Consider the following 17,803-nt stretch of genomic DNA (forward strand, 5'->3'; position numbering starts at 1 on the left):
GCCCAAAACCCTGGCCAGCTCAATTTGTAAAGTAACCTAGGTTTAAGCAAAATATTCAGTGCGTTTTTTTCACGTTCGGAGCACTTTTTTGTTGCTTCATCCTCTCTCTCTCTCTCTGTGTTTAAGCCCTGTCGGTGGCGGTGATTTATTGACCGGTCATTATTGAACCATATCGCACATGCAGAAGCACTTGCAGGCGTCAACGGCAGCACCCACTGCATTCAATCACACCAGCTGCCAGGCACGCATAGATTGTGTGGCTGTAACAGTTTGTTGAGTTTAAAATTGCAACATTGTCTGGGCTGGCTAGGGTGGTGACGTGCTTGTGGCAGGTCGTTGACGGTAAAGCCCACCTTTTTTGCATTACATTTCATCTGCATGGTTCTTTTTCGTTGGTCGGTGCTTTAGCTTCTGTTTTGGAGCTGTTTTAAACAGTGTTTTATATGAGCAAATCGATGTTGTTTGATGGAAGTTAGTTTAGTGGAAGTCTATCAACACTGCCTTGGATAACATCAGTTGAGCCTGAAAGTATGCAATCATTGTAAGGATTCAATTATTTATTTGGCTGTTTTTTTGCAATTTTGGTTGGATTAGTCAGCCAACACTAGTTTCATGTCTTCTGAAGTTTCTTATTCCAATAGCACGACCTGGCCGTATCGTTCCTCCAAAGTCTTTAAAACAAGGCAAAAAATATTTCAAAACTAATAATTGCATACTTTAAGGCGTGTGCTCATTTGATGCGCAAAGCTGCAGTAACCCTGCAGATGCATTATTTATTTCTTACTATAGTTAGTACTATTTATCGCAATTTTCTCTTAAAAAAACATTATATTCGTACTAAACCTTTGTTTTCCTTGATTCTTCAGTATTTAAAACAAGTTTTCATGGCACTGGAATTCCGAGAAAAATGCTCGCAAATTATAAGAGCCTTGCTTTAAGCCGGTCCATCGTAAAACATATTTTATCGCTTTTTCCATTTTTATTCATCTTCCGCGGTATTATTCGCTACGCCTCGTAGCGATTGCATCGTAAAGCCGGATCTACTGAGTTCCAAAAGAATTCCAAACCGGCGAGAACAGTTCGACGGATTTTCCTTCCAATGAGCATAGTTTTAAAGTATTTATGATTACATAAAATTTTAATTGCTTCATTTACTTTTTGCCATTTTCATTCCACCCTTCGCTGGGTTCGCACGCCGGTTTCCCATTTCCTCATGAGAGAGGGAAAAAGCATTTTCCAACTCAACGCGGCACACTTGCAGCAACGTATGAAAACCGGTGGTGCAGTCAACGGTCGAGCGATGCTCATCGCAAACGCTTTATAATTTAAATAATTCATCTCTCATTTCGCCATTCCTGTGTGCTAATGCTTCCGGTTGTCGTTTGTTGCTATTTTCCCTCAGTGCCGCTAGCACCCGTCATCATCCCGGAGGACTGTTCGGCGGAGAATAACTCGGTAACTGTTGCGTGGCAGGCGCCAAGCCATTCGTTCGTACAGGGATACGTGCTCGAGCTGGACGATGGCAACGGTGGCGAGTTTCGGGTAAGTGTTACTACTGTTGCATATTGCTACTTTTGCATGGTCTGGTTCCAAAGTGTTTCCTTCCAGTCAAAGGAACGAAAGCGCTGAAACCACATCAGAAACAGATGCTTTTCCTAATCGGTGATGTGTCTGCCAGCTTTCCGGTGCATATGTGTACACTCGGGAAAGCTTCTGAAAAGAACAGGGAGATACACATCCCCAAAGGCAACGAAGTGTTCTGGGAGAAGGTTTTTGCGATTGGCAATCGGCTTTGTAATTCTGGTGGTTTTTTTCTAACCACAAGGATTTATCGCATGCAAGTAGCTTCAGACGAGAAGCTGGCGATGACTTTGGGAATTTATTTACACCAAAGGACAATGTTTCGGTACGGGTAGCGTAGAGATCATGGTGTTAGTGCTGTAATCGAGAAGCAATGCATCCCAAAGATGAAAGCTTTCCGATTGTCTTTGATGTTAACTCGTTTAGCAGTCGGAGAGAGACATGATTTCTGTCACTTTAAGCCATGCAAAGGACACTGTTCTTGATGCCTAAGCTTGATGTTAATGCATGGTCGCATAAACAAGATATTCAGCAGACAGGCAGAAGTATTACAGAAATTTATAAAACATTGTCGAATAACTCTATGGCTTGCCGCTCGCGATAAGACCTCACCAAGCCGGTTGAGGCCCATAAAACCCCTTACATCTTCCATGCGAGTAAAATATGTCTCGACTCGAAAATGAATTCCATTATGGTGCGTGTCGTAAAGTTTGAAATCCCACCGGAAACCGTCCTCGGGTTGGCATCTTTCGCATGCGTCAAACTCCTAGAAACGGTGTACTTTTTCCTGCCCCTGAACACATCAAAGTGTCACCTCGCTGTGGAGTAGTAGGTGAGTTCGGCGTAGTTGAACAAGAATCCTCAACCCGCTTTTCCCTCATCGCACTCAACGCAGCGACATTATCAGCACCATCTGACCGGTAAGAAGGGTTCCGCAGCACCGTAGTCCAGAAAGGGGGCCTGACGACCTTTTGCCTGCCCATCAGCAACGAGCCCTCGGTCCGGACGTTCGGACGTTCGGTACGGATCATTAGAGGCAAAAATGCACATAAATTGCTACCCCAACGTTTTTGGCCCAACATTTCGGTACACTTGGAATGCTCCCTCGGGAGAAAATGGCTTCCGGGGGGTTTTTTTGGGGAGGGACAAAACCGAAAACTAATGCATTCCCTCCCAACGACAAAGGCAGATTGTGTGTGGCACTCACACCATGATGAAGATGACTTGACGGCGGAACGTTCGCGTGTGGTTTTTTTTTTGTGTTGGGGGGCTAGGCACATTGCTACATTCCTTGGTGGTGGATAAGGATTTGTTGAATAAAAGGGCTGCGGGTGCGATGAAACACTCGCACACGCACACAAAGTAAATGGTCACATCGTTGCGCTGCCGTGCTTTTGATAGTGGACAATTCCCAAATCGGGAAATACAGGGCAAATTAGCAGCACTCCTTGGGTTTTGTAACTAGTTTTTTTTCCTCCTTATTCTGCTGTCCATGTCCATAGGTTTTTATTTTTCCGCAGAAGTTGAAGGGAAAACCTTTTCTGAAAGCTGTCGTTTCGTAAGTAGCCTTACCACACTTCCGGTCGGTTGGCCCATTGTGTTGAGTAATAGGGGTGGAAATTTGTTGGTTGCGCTAGCTTAGAAAACAAGAAGGGAGGAACGTTACTACCGGTCAATTGTCACCCGTGTTGGCAACGTGACTTCATTATATGGTCCTGTTGGGTTTTGTGAAGATTGCTTGGTAGGGGTAGTGACGTGCTGGCGAGGAATATGGACCCAAACATGGCCTAAACTGATAGCTGCAGTACATCATTATGGTGGCTTAAACATAAGTTCTAACGTGACTTGCAGTTGATGTTTGATATGTTGCTTGCAGGTTTTCTAAGTTAAACTTTCTGTCATCCTAGGCTTAGATAAGTTTTTTGTTAAACTTTTTGATTTACTTTAAGGAAGATAGGATAGCATTTTCCTTCAATGTTTGTTCGATTTGAACGATTCTTCATGCTCAAGAAAATACAATTTTTTCACACAAAAAATGCAAGTATTCTCAGTAAATAAAACATCCAAAGCAAAAAGTACTGGAGTGAACTCCAAGCTATCATAAACTTACACCCTGTGTAACGAAGATACATTTGAAGCATATGCACTGCATTTAAATTCTCCCGGGGAAACTGTTATCCGAACTAACACGGAGAGAGATTCTGATAAAAAGCTCATTCTAAATTCAAAATTCCACATAAATCTGGTGTCTCACCCATGCGCGTGGCGAGGCGTGCGATGGGCAAATTCCACCACCAGACACAGACAGATCCAAATTTAAGTTGATTCTCACCTCGACCGACAAACAATCAACGTCCCCGGATGGCAGCCGTGCATAAAATCTTTCAACTTTTTTTACCCCCCTAGAACAACAATAGCCGACCGCCTGGCTACCGTACGAACGAATGACTTTATTTTTGGCGAGCGTAATATGACATTCCTTGCCAGACTCCCGATGCGGAGACTATCCGAGTCCGAGGTTGGGAAAGCCCCATGATGACACACCACAGCGTGCGCATAGTGATTGTACCGGCGGGCTGTCCCTTTTGTTCCGGTTCCGGTCTGACACTCCATCAGCATTAGACCAGGACCGTTGGAGGGGAGGGGGGGGGGGGGGTGGGTATGGCATGGACAAAAATAACAAAAAACTTATTTCGTAGAAAAATAAAGAAATATTGCACATACAAACCCACGGTGCGGTACCCACTCACATTGTGCGAGTCCTTTTAAGCTTCATCCAGCTGCTATCGCGTTCTGAAATCGTTCTTTCGGTCGGTTTTTTTGCATGTGTATGTGTGTGTGCCGGCTCTCCGTGCATTCTTCCCACATCCCGTCGAGCTGGGCCAAGACCACAGCGAAAACGATTTTCATATCTTATGGAATGCCATTCCAGTTGCCGCCATGCTTGCGCCCGTCCATCGTTCCCTTGGTCTGCGGACCAAACGTTCTGGTGAGGCTGGTGTAATATTTTTGCAAATGGCAGCAGACGACGTCGGGTGAGGCTTGGAAACATTCTACGAAATGGCTGCAGGCCATGCACCACCGTATCATGTCAAGTGACGTTGTTCGGTGGTTTGGAGAAATTTTGCATCTTCAGGCTGACACACGGCCTGATAACCATGGAGCCCCGGTTCGATGTGGTTATTGGAAGGTGGTAGATGGTTGGGGCGAGTGGCTTTTTTTCGGGCAGGTTATTCCGTACCAACACCCTATCAAAATTGCTTGCACGGTACACGTCGGGGGAATCGTTTATGCACGGTGGCGAGTTGCTGTTTGCGGTAACCACCGTACGAGGCGTAGTGGTTGATAAAGTAGGTCGAAGCGAACTCATGTAGGAAAGCATAATAATCTTACTTGGGGGTTAGTTTTAAGTTGCATGAGTTTATTATGTAAATTTAAATTGAAAGGGTATCAGTATGAATGTGTTATTTTTCTACGTTCCAGGTAATATTGATAGTTGATGCATAACTACCAATAACGAATTTAAATAATTGTAGCAATAAACTGTTCCTAGGGTTCCTTACCTCGAAAATTACCATAACAGTTTATAATATTTCATTTGTTTTAAAAGTATGTTTAGAGTTTCTGGATGCACCAGGAAACTAAGAATAACTTTAGCAATTGTTCGGCTCTAGCTAAGAGCACTTGTTCGACTCTACATTAAAACTGCTTTAACTCAGTGGTGTCAAACTTACTCTCACAAAAAAGATTCTTCTGGACTTATAGAAATATTCGAATAGACTTTGCATGGGGAATTGCGTTTGAGAGGTCAAGCTTTTCATAAGTTCGGCGCATAATTGAAGTTGAATCTCGTTGATGGACATTGTGCCCTAATCGACCATCAAAATCTTTCTTTATTGGGGGTCCAACCCTAAGATGGATAGTCAAATAGGGAGTTTCTAGTGGCTCACATCTAGTGGCTTGGTGAACCTTGTGTGGGTTGGTCTTGCCCCTGTATCGGATGAAACTGTGGGTTCTTGGGATCGTTGAAGTCGAGCATTCCCAATCCCTACCGGGATTGGGACCGACTGGGGTTCAAATCCCATCCAAACCACCTCCCCGTAAGCAAGGCTGACCACTTTGCTACGGGTAAAATCAAGTCACAGAAAGCCAGAAACGGCAGGCCAAGACCTTTCAATGTTGTAGTGCCAAGGAAGAGGAAGAAGAAGAGGTCTAACATTTTTGAGGTCGTTTTTCAACTGCCGGACTGATTCCCCGTAAGTAGGATTGACCACAACACAGGTATGCAAAGTCAAGGAAACCAGCAAAGGCAGGCTAAGGTTGTTGAGAATATTGAGATTGGGCAGCCCGATAAAAAGAATAAGACGATGTCTAAGCTGATGTGACAAAATTGCTAGTGGAAAACCTAGTGACTACAGTCGTTGGCCAGGCTGGGTAGAAAGTACCCGAGAGCTGTTTCTAACCAGCAGGATGTATGTTTAAAATGTCTACTTTAAACCATTTTCGGACATAAAAGTTTCAGTTGAATTGTTGAAAATCTATTGAAGTATTGAAATATTTCTGTCCAGAACAAAACGCTTTAGAAAATTGTACTTCAACTCCAGAGTCCACAGCGGCCCATTTCTTTAGAAAGCATCGAATCGTAAAAGCTACCAGATGAATGAAAGAGTTTTAAGAAGTTGCGTCCAATAATTGATGTTAATTAATGTTGTTACTGGCTTTTGTTCCATTATGGTAATTGAAAAACTTTTCATTTCCTTACTCTTTCTCAAAACCTTAACCTTCCAAACACTGTCATGCGTATTCGTGTTCGTACTTTTTTTAAATCTCTTCCTCCGTTTAATGCTCCAAATCATTAAAAAATCTCCATCAAGTAAAGGATCCCCTTTTTCCTTATCATATCCTGCAGAGGGGTTTTTCCTTCTATAGGAATAAAATTTACATGAGTCACCGGTGTCATCTATTTTAACTAGGGAACCGAGTGGGAACGTTTTTTGTTTTTTGTTTCACTTCCTTCCTTTTAAGTGTATTGTTGTGCTCGAGATGCTGCCCTAGTACACCGGAACGTGTTAGGTAATGACGGGAAAAAACATCGATTCGCGTGGTGCAGTTGTAAAGGTGAATGACAAGAGTTTGCTTAAAGCTCAACCGAAAAAAAGGGGGGAGGGAATTAAAAATTCAACGCGCGTCCTCATTGCTTAACCCGGGACTGCACCTTGCTCGAGGTTCGCGGTACTATTGATGTGCTGCAGCCAGACTGAAGTGAATCGACAGTACCGTATAAATATTCATTCCATGCCCACCGTCAAACAGACAGTACTGTACAATTGTGGAATTTGTTTTTTGGGGATTTTGTTTCGTAGTTTAATAAAAACGTTTTATAAAAGTACAGCTACAAAATAATTTTTTCCCGAAAATTGTGTTTTGTTTTATTCAACATTAAAGTGCTCACCATTTGCAATGAAATTCATGCAACGCTTTCCATCTTTTCCTACCGTTTCGTTCGCGTGATGCAGGAGGTCTACTGTGGCAAGGAAACAATCTGCACCGTCGACGGACTGCACTTCAACTCGATGTACAACGCACGTGTTAAAGCCTTCAACAACACCGGCGAGGGTGAATATTCCGAGCTTATTGGATTACAGACGGCAGAAGGTAAGTCGGTTCAGTTGTTTCAGCGTTACGCTCCCACTGAGCATAGCAGCAGTACACACATCATCCTTGTGACGGTGGGGCTGATTGAAATAAAGTGAAGAGCTAGTAAGTAGTGAGGTTCGTGGCAAAGAAGAAAAAACACACACACTCACGTAAAACCAACCGTCAAGGGATGCAGGATTACTCGGAGATAGATGAGAGTGGCATTTCTCTGCTGCCGGGAGGGCGAGACACTCTGCATCTCATATGGTAGGCCCCGGTGACTTGCCAGAAGGACACAATACAATAATGGTGGCGTGGTGATGGTGGTCGTATTTTGCAAACACAGATTAAGCACTTGTTCACCGGTGGGGTGGGGTAGAACGGAAGCTAAACCCTCGCTGCAGCACGTGTCTCTCTTGTTTTATGGTGGAGAAAATCACGAGGTTTTTTGTGTGTGTGCGCGTCTTTTGTGGCGATGGAAAGCGAAGTGCTTGAGAGCATTTGTACGGGACAACCAACACATGCACCACCAAAACCACAGAAGAAGTGTTTTCTTGCCAAGGACATAATGATGCCGTCTTCTCATTAGTGTCACTTTTGCCATATGCTCTTGTCTCGAAACGAGATGAAAATATGAGCCTATTTAAAAAGTAATTTAGTCCGTACGAAGTGTGTTGCCGTAGTAACCGATGTTTAGGCTTTTCTTCAAAACGGGTACTTTTGCGAGGTAGTAGTCTTTGGTGAGATGTATCAGGTGTTGCTGGCGTTGTGAATGGAGTAGTTTTCGGTTGGATAAAAAGAAAGTGAAACACCTCACAGGACAAGATGTCCTACACAACTCAAAAACAGTTTCTGAGCATTGCGTTTCCAACCGAAGGCCCAAAGCTACCGAGCCGTAAGCGAAGCGATGCAGTTCTCAAATCGTACAGCTCCTGCTACGACTACCGGGCCTGGTCCCGGGATGGGTTGAAGCAGTCGCAGTTCATAGAAGATGTCGCCAATCGAACAATATCGCAGGGTGCAAAAGTTCCACTTTACGTAAGATGGCTGCTTAGCTGTTGTTTTCCGTATCCTCGCGTAACCTCCTTTTTATTAGTCCTTCTCCGGGGCAGATCTGACGAAAGAAATTCTAGTTCGTCTTGATGCGGATAATCTAGCCGATTACATCCTCAGCTTAAGGGATGATGTGAAGAAGAAGCACACCGCGATCGAATCGCTGGAACAGGCCAAAACAGAGCTGGTGAAAAAGAGCGAAACGCTCGACGAAAAGTTGAAAGCATTGGACGAAGAAAACCGACTGCTCAGTGCCGAAATCGAACGGATCGCTGCGTGTCAGGAGCAGCAGCGTGAAACCGCTCAGTTTGACGAGCAGGAACTTGCCGAAATCAGTCAAATGATCATCGATCTACGGGACCACAATGAGGATCTCGAGGAGGAGATGGTTCATTTGCGGGAACAGTTAAAAACGTTTCAAACGGCCGCCGTTACTGAATCACCGATTGGAGATAGCAGGGCGAACGTTGAGGCAGAGAACAATTTTCTCAAATTTAAGGCAAAGGACTACGATCGGTTGGAAAGTGAGCTGGCGTTGTTTAAAGCTGAGTATGATGCACTGACACAGCAGAAGCGAGAGCTGGCGGAAGAAGTGCAGCGCTCGCAGCAGTATCGATTGAGGGCAGTGGAATTGAAACAGAACCTTAAAGATGAACTGCACCGTAGAGAGGCGTGTGAGGAACAGATTGAAATGTTGGTGGTAAGTTGGGAACGGTTAACAGGAGGACTGGCTTCCATGTAGCTACTGTTTGACATGTGTTATCTCTGTTTGCCTCTCTGTAGAACATGTACGAACAGCAATCGGTTGAACTGAATCAATTGAAGGATCACACGTTGGGGCGATCTTCTCGGGATCGACTGTTTGATGAGTCAACGGATGATCAGTACGGCTCGCAAACAACTGTCACTGAGAAAATTATAGAAAACACCGATGATCAAGAAGTAGTCGAAGATCGCGGAGTAGTTGAGAGTCGCGGCGATAGTTCTGTGAAGGAATCTTCCACCTGTTCTAATTGCCCCAAGCATTTACAACAGATTCAAGAGCTAAATGTACAAATTCAAAAACAAAACCAAAACATCGAGGAACTCAATCAAACTATCAAAGATCAATCCCAACATATCGAGCAGCTTAAACAACAAACCCAGCTCCTGCAAGTCCAGAGTACCAGCGAAACGAAACCAATCGCTGCAGACAGTACAATCCATCAGCAACAAATAATTGATCTTCGCCAGGAGTTAGCCGAATGTCAACGACAGCTACAGCAAGCATCGGAAAATTATGCAACACTCCGTGAAACTTCAATGGCTGACTGTAAAGAGTTGGGACGCTTGAAGCTGCAACTAGAGCAACTAACCAGTGGCTCACCGTCCGATGTGACCGTGGGACAGCTGGAGCTACTGGCGGCAAACGAGAAGCTTAATAAACTGCAGGAAGAAAATGAAAAGCTTAGGGCAGATCTTACCATAAACAAAGCTCGGGTCGTAGAACTAGAAACGAAAGTGCAATCGCTGCCAAGTGCTCCGATTCAGGCGGAGAATACTAATGTTGGTGGTGGTGGTACAGAATGTTGTGTTGAAAAGGCAGGCAAAATTTCCGAACTGGAGCAAATCATTTCCGGACTGAAGGATGCCTCATCTAAGGCGGAAGGTGTGACTGCAAGCAATGCGGACGAAAATGCAAAACTTGTACAGAAAATAGCTACGCTAGAAAAGGAGCTGCAAGAAAGGGATCAGAAATTGAAGACATTACAGGAAACAACATTGCCCCCTCCTCAATCTGCGCCTGTAGAAACCGGTGTCGATAGCACTCAGATGGAAACGTTGTTATCTCAGCTGACCGAGAAGAACTCATTGATCGAACAGCTTCAGGGCAAGTTGAACACTCTAACGGTGGTGGCTGAAGGAAACGCGTCTGCCTCCGGTGATGATGCTCGTGCTTGTCAGGAGGAACTAGCAGAGCTGCGAGCCCGCCTGGCTGGATGTGAGGAGGATGCAATGGCCAAACTGCTGATGCCTAATCCTTCCAAGGAGTCGAGAAAAAGCGTCCGAATTAGTGACGAAGTGGAACAGTTTGAGCCCCTGTCCATCAAGGAAGAGCTGGACCGTGGAGAGGATGAGAAAGAAACGGAGGAAATTAAGCCCGAACCGGACGAGAACGAATCTGGCAATGAGAACAATGCGTGCAACGATGCTGACAATGAGGACGATGCGTACGACGACGACGACGACGATGGTTCTGGGGTTGCTGTTGAGCGCAACAAACTGGACAGCTCGTTCGGCAAGCTCGAGCAGCTGCAGGACAACCTTAGCAAACGCCACTCGGCGAAGGCACGCAGCTCGACGATGGGTGTGCTGGGGGGTGGAATGCGCGACTGCGACTGCATTCAGGCGATAGCATTTAAGATAGCGCAGGGTGGGCTGGAGCTGCTGCTGGTGGCGGAGCTGTACGTGTTGCTGCAGGAAATTTGCGGTGCCATCACGCGGAAGAATGCCGTGCTCGGCCGTAATGTGACGGTGCTGGCCAACAGCATGACAAAGTGCTGGCAGGTCATCACGGACGCACGGGTCATGATGAACATGGAGCTGACGGACCGTACCAACCACCAGTCGGTGGTGCAGTCGGCCGAAAGCATGAATGTGCCGGCCGAGGACAACCGCAGCCGAACCGCCAGTCACATGGGTCATCTGAATCGACCCAGCCTTTGGCCGGGCATGCTGGACAGGAAACCATCAGTCCCGGTGCACAAATCGCTGTCGTCGGTTAGAGGTGACGATAACAGACACTCCAAGATGGGAACTATTGATGTGGAGAGGTGATATGGGGGAAGAGGGCGTGAGACACTGGGGTGTCTTCAATTCGTAGCGTTTAGCAGATAGGAAGATGATAAAATGTAACGTTTTTCTTTGTTACAGGCGCCGAACTATCAAATGGATGGAGAATATGAAGAAATCGTATCCTTGAGGTTGGAAGTACGATTCGTTTTGGAGTAGTTTTAGGCTTAGAGCAGGATTTTTTGGGAGCAGTTGGAGAAGAGAAGAAAACGCTCGTTAAATTTGGAAAAGAAAAACAAATTGAAGTTAAATTCAGAAGCCCAATGCTAAAATGCATCTGAAGTGATCCTTAGCTCAGGATAGCTGAGTTATTCAATTCTATTCAACGATCAATAAACAGTCGTAACCCGTTGAAGATAAACTCTCGCCCTATCGCTCTCAACGTTTCGAAGTGCAACGTGAAAGTGCGCAGATAAACCATTCCAAATGCTATTGGTATTGGTTCGCATCGCATCCATCTCTTCCTACCTACGAAACCACAATCGGTGGTGTATTTAATGAATGCAGTGATGCCTAAAACGAACTGGAAAATTGCTACCGCTGATTCGTTCTGGATCCTCCTACCGTCCATTTGAACCCTTTCCGTTTAATGTAACGCCATTTGGACGGAGTATTTGTGGCCTTTATCTATAGCTATTTTTTTTATCCTGTGTTCACATTCCTCCTTTGAGGTGTGCGTTGCTTAAATACCTTTTGCACGATGCTTCATATTGACCCGTCCGGTTTGGCAAGGGAAAAGTTGCAGTAAGGGCACGATTTAACAAAAAAATCGGATGTTTCTATGCTTCGTCAAGCATCGTTAGCGATTTTGGAGCGAAGCGTATGATGAAATAAATTTACACCTGCCATCCTACCGATAGTCTCTATCGGTATTGCTGCCAGCAGGGTAGTATTTGGGACAGGTTCGGTCAAATGACGAGACAAAAGAATCGGATGCAATGTCTGAAATATTTTACTGCAAAGTGGACGTTTTGGTGAATTGTAGACTGTGGTAAATTTAAATGGCAGGGGAAGAATTTATGTTTCGACAGTTTGTACACACTTTAAATAGAGAAGCAAATCCCCCTTCCATGCTCCATACTAAACTGAACCCCTTTTATTTCCTTCGCTCTCTTCCACAGTTGCCTGGTTCACGTTCGATTCGGTCCTTAGCGGCGGTCCCTGCTCGGGGTTGAATTTCTCCAACGAAAACCAAACCGTATCGGCCGACGGCTGGGAGCATCGGGTTGCGCTCGGTTCGGTCGGGTTTTCCCGGGGCGTACACTACTGGGAGTTTACCATCGACAAGTACACCGCCGACACCGATCCAGCGTTTGGCGTGGCGAGGCTAGATGTGGCCCGCGATAAGATGCTTGGTAAGAAGCGGTCGTACACTGGAGCAAGATGGCACAGCTAATGTATTTGTTTGTTTCCTTTTCTGCACTAAACTTTTCCGATACAGGCAAAGACGACAAGGGTTTCGCGATGTACATCGATAGGCAGAGGTCCTGGTTCCAGCACAACAGCGTGCACGAGCGGCGCGTCGAGGGCGGCATCTCGTCCGGCAGCACGGTCGGTGTGTTGCTCGACCTCGAACGGCACACGCTACACTTCATCGTCAACGAGATGCCGCAGGGTTCGGTGGCGTTCCGTGATCTGTACGGTGTGTTCTACCCGGCCGTAAGCGTCAACCGTGGCGTGACACTGACCCTGCACACTGGGCTGGATGCACCGCGCATGGACTATCACTGAGCAATCGGTTGCTGCGACTCCTGAACCCCGGTCCGCAAGCAATCGGTTCGATCGATGCAGTTCACACGTTCGCTTCTTCCGTCCACTAACATGGGAAGGTAAGAAGGCTAACGTTTGACCGAAGTGTGTAGAAAGTAACGCTTTAAGGAAGTCGGTTTTAGAAACAGTTTTAAACTAAGGGATAGGAACGAAAAAAGGAATCAAAACTAAGCGCACGAGACATTATTTAAGATGTAAACTTTCTTTTAAAAAACCTTCCTCATCTCAGCTCAAACCACCAGCACCACCAGTTGAAACGCTGTTGTCATGCATAAAACAAATGGCACATGCGCTCGTAATCACACCCGACCATCGGATGTTTTACCCGGAATGTGAACAATATCTTGACGTAGGGTGGAAAAAAAAGGTCACATGTGGGCCAGCCAGCTTTTCGTCTCCCACGGCTGCTGAACTCCGAACTTCGGCTGGAACGCCACCCATGGCTTATCGGTTGGTTTCAATCACTGCCCACGAACTTATTCGCGACGTTACGCTTTTCCGTTCCGGGCTGCTGTGCTGTGATCGCTCGCAAGGGAAGCTTTCGGGGGGATAAATGCTAATAGAAATGTACCGAATTGGTCGGCCACTGCAAACGATGAGCGAGCGCATGATTTGCATATTCGTTCGTTCCAATCGTTCCCGCGTCATCAAATTCTTCGTGAGGTCAGTTGGTTGGGGGACTTGGACGCGACACGTTAGCACGAATTGGCGAATAAGGTTGAACGCTCTCTTTTTTTCCTGCAAAACATTATCTAGTGAAAGCGGCAAATTGTTACTTTTAAGGGGCACGTGGCTAGAGTGATCCTGCTGCAAGCTTCCGTCGCCCATTCCAATTAATGCAGGAAATAATAATGCACCACCGGTAGGAGGTACGGATCGCGGTCGATTAACGCGGCTATGTTTAATGCAAAACCGTACCAGTGTTTGCACTCGGGATGATACAAGATAATGGGGTTGCAAATTTGCATACGCGTTCTTGTTTTTGATGTTTTGCCCTGTTTTGTAAGAGCTGCTTTTTTTCTGTACAACAGGGATTACATACAGTGGTAGTCGTTGCAATAAGACTATCTTCATTTTGTTGCTTGTAAAGTGAGGGCAACGATGAGGATTTTGGATGATAATAGTTTTTTTTAATCCGGAAAAAGTTAGTTCAAGCTTTAGGTTAATCCAGAATATCTCTTACTCTATATTATTACTCTTTTTTATATTACTCTTTTTTGTAACTTTTCAGCAAAATATTGCAAAAACAAGTGCAGGACGGTTACGATGAGTATTTGCTTGCATGTCCTTTGTTTTGATGGAATGATCGTATTCTTCGGGATATGAAATCAATGAATGTTAGACTTGTTTGATAACGTTATTGCATACTGGTTCTCTGTATTTGAAGGCACTGTTCCTCTTTCGATCTTGACTCTTGGGTACTCAATTTTTTATTTGAATTTTCTAGGAGATTCCCAGTTAGTTTGAGGTTTAAAAATTGTGCTGGCCAACCGATAACAACTGATAGTAGATCACACCCCATTTCTCTACTGATCTCGTTGTTCGGTGTAACATTTTTGCCCTGAATGTTAATTACCATTCCAGTGACATATCTCATTTTCCATACGAAATCATTACATTCTACATATTTGTGTGGGCTTACAATATCTTGTATCCAAAAACCCGGACCTGCGCTATGACAGACTGTTAATTCATTTCTGAAAAGAAGATTAAATATTTTCTCAATGAAAACATAATTCTAATGATAGTAAATATATTGCCGACGAGTTTCTAAATATTTTTATAAAATCGCCTCCGTGTATGCAAGGCTTGACTTCCTTGCTTTATGGATAAAATCAAGTAACAGAAAGCCAGAAATGGGAGGCCGAAACCTTTTGAGGTTTCCAGGGAAGTGCCAGGGAGGAAGAAATTAAATATAATTGATCGTATAATTTTTTCCGACACTGTAAATAGCTACTGGAACAGAAACTCTATAATTGATAACTTTCGGGAAGCTTTTTCAGAGCATTCATTCGTTCTATTGAGTTTCCCGGACGCCATCGCGAGTCGTTTATTTTGTATTTATTTAACGCTTGTGTTTTTTTTTTGTGTTGCTCTTCCAAGCTCTTATACACACACATAAGTATTTTGTAAAAATAACCCCGGTCTCAATTAACCGGGTCAGCGAGTGTTTTTTTATCGATGAATAATCATTTAATGATGCTGAATGAATGAAAAATTCAGCACTCGTGATAAACATGGCATATAACGAGCCACGAAATGATTGGGCGGCTTCCCTGGTTTCCCTGGCCGTTGGCGCTATTATTAATTGGCATGTTGCAGGAATGAAATCGAAAACAAAGCGATAAAATAATCGCAAATAAAATCGCGTTCTCTGATTGGAAAGCGAAAACAAAAAATTGGCAATCCTACCGCGCTGGCCCGCTAGATTTAAGAATAACCGGTGCACACGCATTTATGAAAAGGACGTGTGAAATCGATTCGAAATCGATTACTGTGCATCCAGCGCAATAAATGTGTTTCGAGGGGCAACCAGCAGGGCATAAAAAAACAGCAAAGGTCGAACTGAAAATATCAAAAATCCGCCATAAGAAGTACCAGCATTGAATTATCGTTCATTATAATCGTGCGCATGAAACAGCACGTTCCCGGGTGCATATCATCACGCGTTCGGGAGGTCATGCTCTTTGGGAAGATTTCCCGTTTTTCCTGTGGACTTGTCACTATGGTAACCGACTGACTGTCCACTTTGGCACAGGGCAAAACATTAACCGGAAAACTGTCTGTCCAATTAATGGCGCTGCCCATCGGCCAACAGCAACAACAGCGTATTAAATGGTGATGTGAGGTGGTGATGTTCAATTATTTGTGGTTCATTATTGCAGTTGATCTTGCATTTATTGTTTTGCAGTAGGAGAAGCGAAAGGTTAAACCATACTTATCAGTAGTCTGTGCAGTACGATGTGGGCATCGATTATGGATTTTCCTGCCCAGGACTTTGCAGAGGAAAAAAGGTATTATTTATAGAGAACAACAATTGAGGAGAGGGATTTATTTATTTTGCATCCAATTATCTCTTAATTGAGCTAAAAACGCAAGTTATTTTTTGATATTATTTTAACTGATAAAGTACGCGCTTTTGTACATATAAAAAGGACGAAGTTAAGGTTTGTAGTTCGAACTCTTGGAAAGCCCATAATTAACGTCGCGTTAAAAAAGAAGGATCTAACTAACGAATGACGAATCGTAATACTCACTAAGCTTACGGATAATATTACAGCGGCGTTTATTAAATTTGAACCAATATTTTTAAAACCAAGATCAAGATTCGGCTAAAACAAACCCACTCACATGCACAAAAAAAAATTAAACCATACTCACAGCAATGTACAGAACCGGCGTACCGAAAGTGGCACATGATAGTGAACTGTCATTCGTGTTGTACAAAGTGTAAATTGTAATTTTATGATAAAGAAACTAAGTTATTTTATCGCAAATCTCGAAGTAGCTAATATGAAGAGTCTCTCGTACGTGTGTATTCTACTTCGACGAACCGGAATCTGGCAAGGAAACGAAAGTAAAGCAACACAGATAACCTTCTGATAAAACGAAGCAGATGAAACATTCATTTCAAAATTTACTGGTAGAAATAAACCACTGCACACGCGTTTAGAAATTCAAATCACTAGATCAATTGGAATCGAAATAAAAGGGGGCACGGAATCGATCATGGCATGGTGTCTGGTGCAAAACGGCAAGGAGCACACACAAGTATCGTAGAGCAGTTTGTAGCAAGAACCTTCTATACCGAAATGTACTAACCGTGTATTGCTTCTTCCGAAACGACAAAATAACAATGAGCTTCTGATAATTGTGTAACCGTGTAAAATCAAGCATTACTCAGCATGAAATAGTTTTTAGCAGTCCCGTCTACCCGTCAAACAATTATCAACACATGGAAAAAAGTCCAAACATTCAAAAAGGAACAGCAGTTGGAAGTAGCAGAACCAATGGCAAGAGAAGAACAACACATCACAGGAGGAAGAGACAATGATAGCATTATGAGACGAAACACAAATCGGTAGAGCTTTTCGAATTGGAAAATTAAGAAACAAATATGTTGAACGAAACGAATGTAGACGAAAAAGCAACAGCATTGACGAATGCCCACTATTCCTAGGCGGTGAAAAGTGGTGGTGTAGTGATGGAATTTGTAATCCTTTGGTAAAACACAATGATAAGTAATAAAAACATATTAAAAATCTTAAGCGAGGCGATGTTGTGTTTTATTGCTCTTGATATTCATATTGACAATGCACAAACAAAATGTTTTTAATGTGGTGCTATATATATCACGTTTATCATCCAGTGAATGTTCGCCTCCCATGAAGGGCGCGCATGCCTGGATATTTACACTTTAAATTTAACACAATGTTTTATGCTTAACCTAGTCAAAAGCGATCATGATGACAAGGGCAATTCCATAATTAAATAGTCTGATGAAGGGACAAGCAAAAAGACTGGAACCACATATGACCCACCAATTGAATGGATGGAATCCATGTGGGCAGGGATTGATCGTATTCCTATTGTAGCTGACATCCTATAAAACATATAGCACCCAGGTCAAGACAGCTGAAAGATATTTAGATCGTTTACGATGATTTTTCTGTACACAAGACTGATTTTCACGATTTTTTATACGATAGTTCTCTATTCTAACGTTACATGGAGCTTTACAGGGTTTTTCAGTTGATAAGGCAACAGCAGCCATTTTTATTATAGGTTCCTTAAATGAAATAGCAAACAAAGCTAGGTCTAAATTCTGAACTAAGACCCTAACCACCCCCCCCCCCCTCCCTGAAAAACATTCTCTTTTGCGTAACTCAGATGCAAAAATGAGTGACCGTGAGTGGGGGATACCTTTTAT

General features: G+C 43.9%; 2 protein-coding genes across 6 annotated transcripts in view; both read left to right on the forward strand.

Annotated features, from left to right (window-relative positions):
- The window catches only part of LOC118511734 (E3 ubiquitin-protein ligase TRIM9), a 94,963-nt gene extending 77,822 nt beyond the window's left edge, over positions 1–17,141 (forward strand). For all 5 annotated transcript variants that reach the window (XM_036055180.1, XM_036055184.1, XM_036055182.1 and 2 more), the window contains 4 exons: positions 1,403–1,542; positions 7,098–7,236; positions 12,225–12,458; positions 12,545–17,141. In XM_036055180.1, the coding sequence (XP_035911073.1) occupies positions 1,403–1,542; positions 7,098–7,236; positions 12,225–12,458; positions 12,545–12,834 (803 nt within the window). In that variant the 3' untranslated portion in view covers positions 12,835–17,141. The remainder of the gene's footprint in view (positions 1–1,402; positions 1,543–7,097; positions 7,237–12,224; positions 12,459–12,544) is intronic.
- Positions 7,858–11,464, forward strand: LOC118511733 (putative leucine-rich repeat-containing protein DDB_G0290503). Its single transcript, XM_036055179.1, has 4 exons — positions 7,858–8,256; positions 8,315–8,971; positions 9,055–11,084; positions 11,185–11,464. Exons 1-4 carry the CDS (start codon positions 8,044–8,046, stop codon positions 11,231–11,233), a joined length of 2,949 nt encoding a protein of 982 aa, XP_035911072.1. The 5' UTR covers positions 7,858–8,043; the 3' UTR covers positions 11,234–11,464.
- Positions 17,142–17,803: the final 662 nt, after the last annotated feature.

This window comes from Anopheles stephensi, chromosome 3, assembly GCF_013141755.1.
Source record: "Anopheles stephensi strain Indian chromosome 3, UCI_ANSTEP_V1.0, whole genome shotgun sequence".
Classification (NCBI taxonomy): Eukaryota; Metazoa; Arthropoda; class Insecta; order Diptera; family Culicidae; genus Anopheles; species Anopheles stephensi.

Excerpts from the sequence above, each read along its gene's own strand:
- LOC118511733 (XM_036055179.1), top strand. The coding sequence starts at position 8,044 with ATGTCCTACACAACTCAAAAACAGTTTCTGAGCATTGCGTTTCCAACC. Across the intron at positions 8,972-9,054 it reads AACAGATTGAAATGTTGGTG|AACATGTACGAACAGCAATC; the intron begins GTAAGTTGGGAA and ends GCCTCTCTGTAG. Across the intron at positions 11,085-11,184 it reads GGAACTATTGATGTGGAGAG|GCGCCGAACTATCAAATGGA; the intron begins GTGATATGGGGG and ends TCTTTGTTACAG.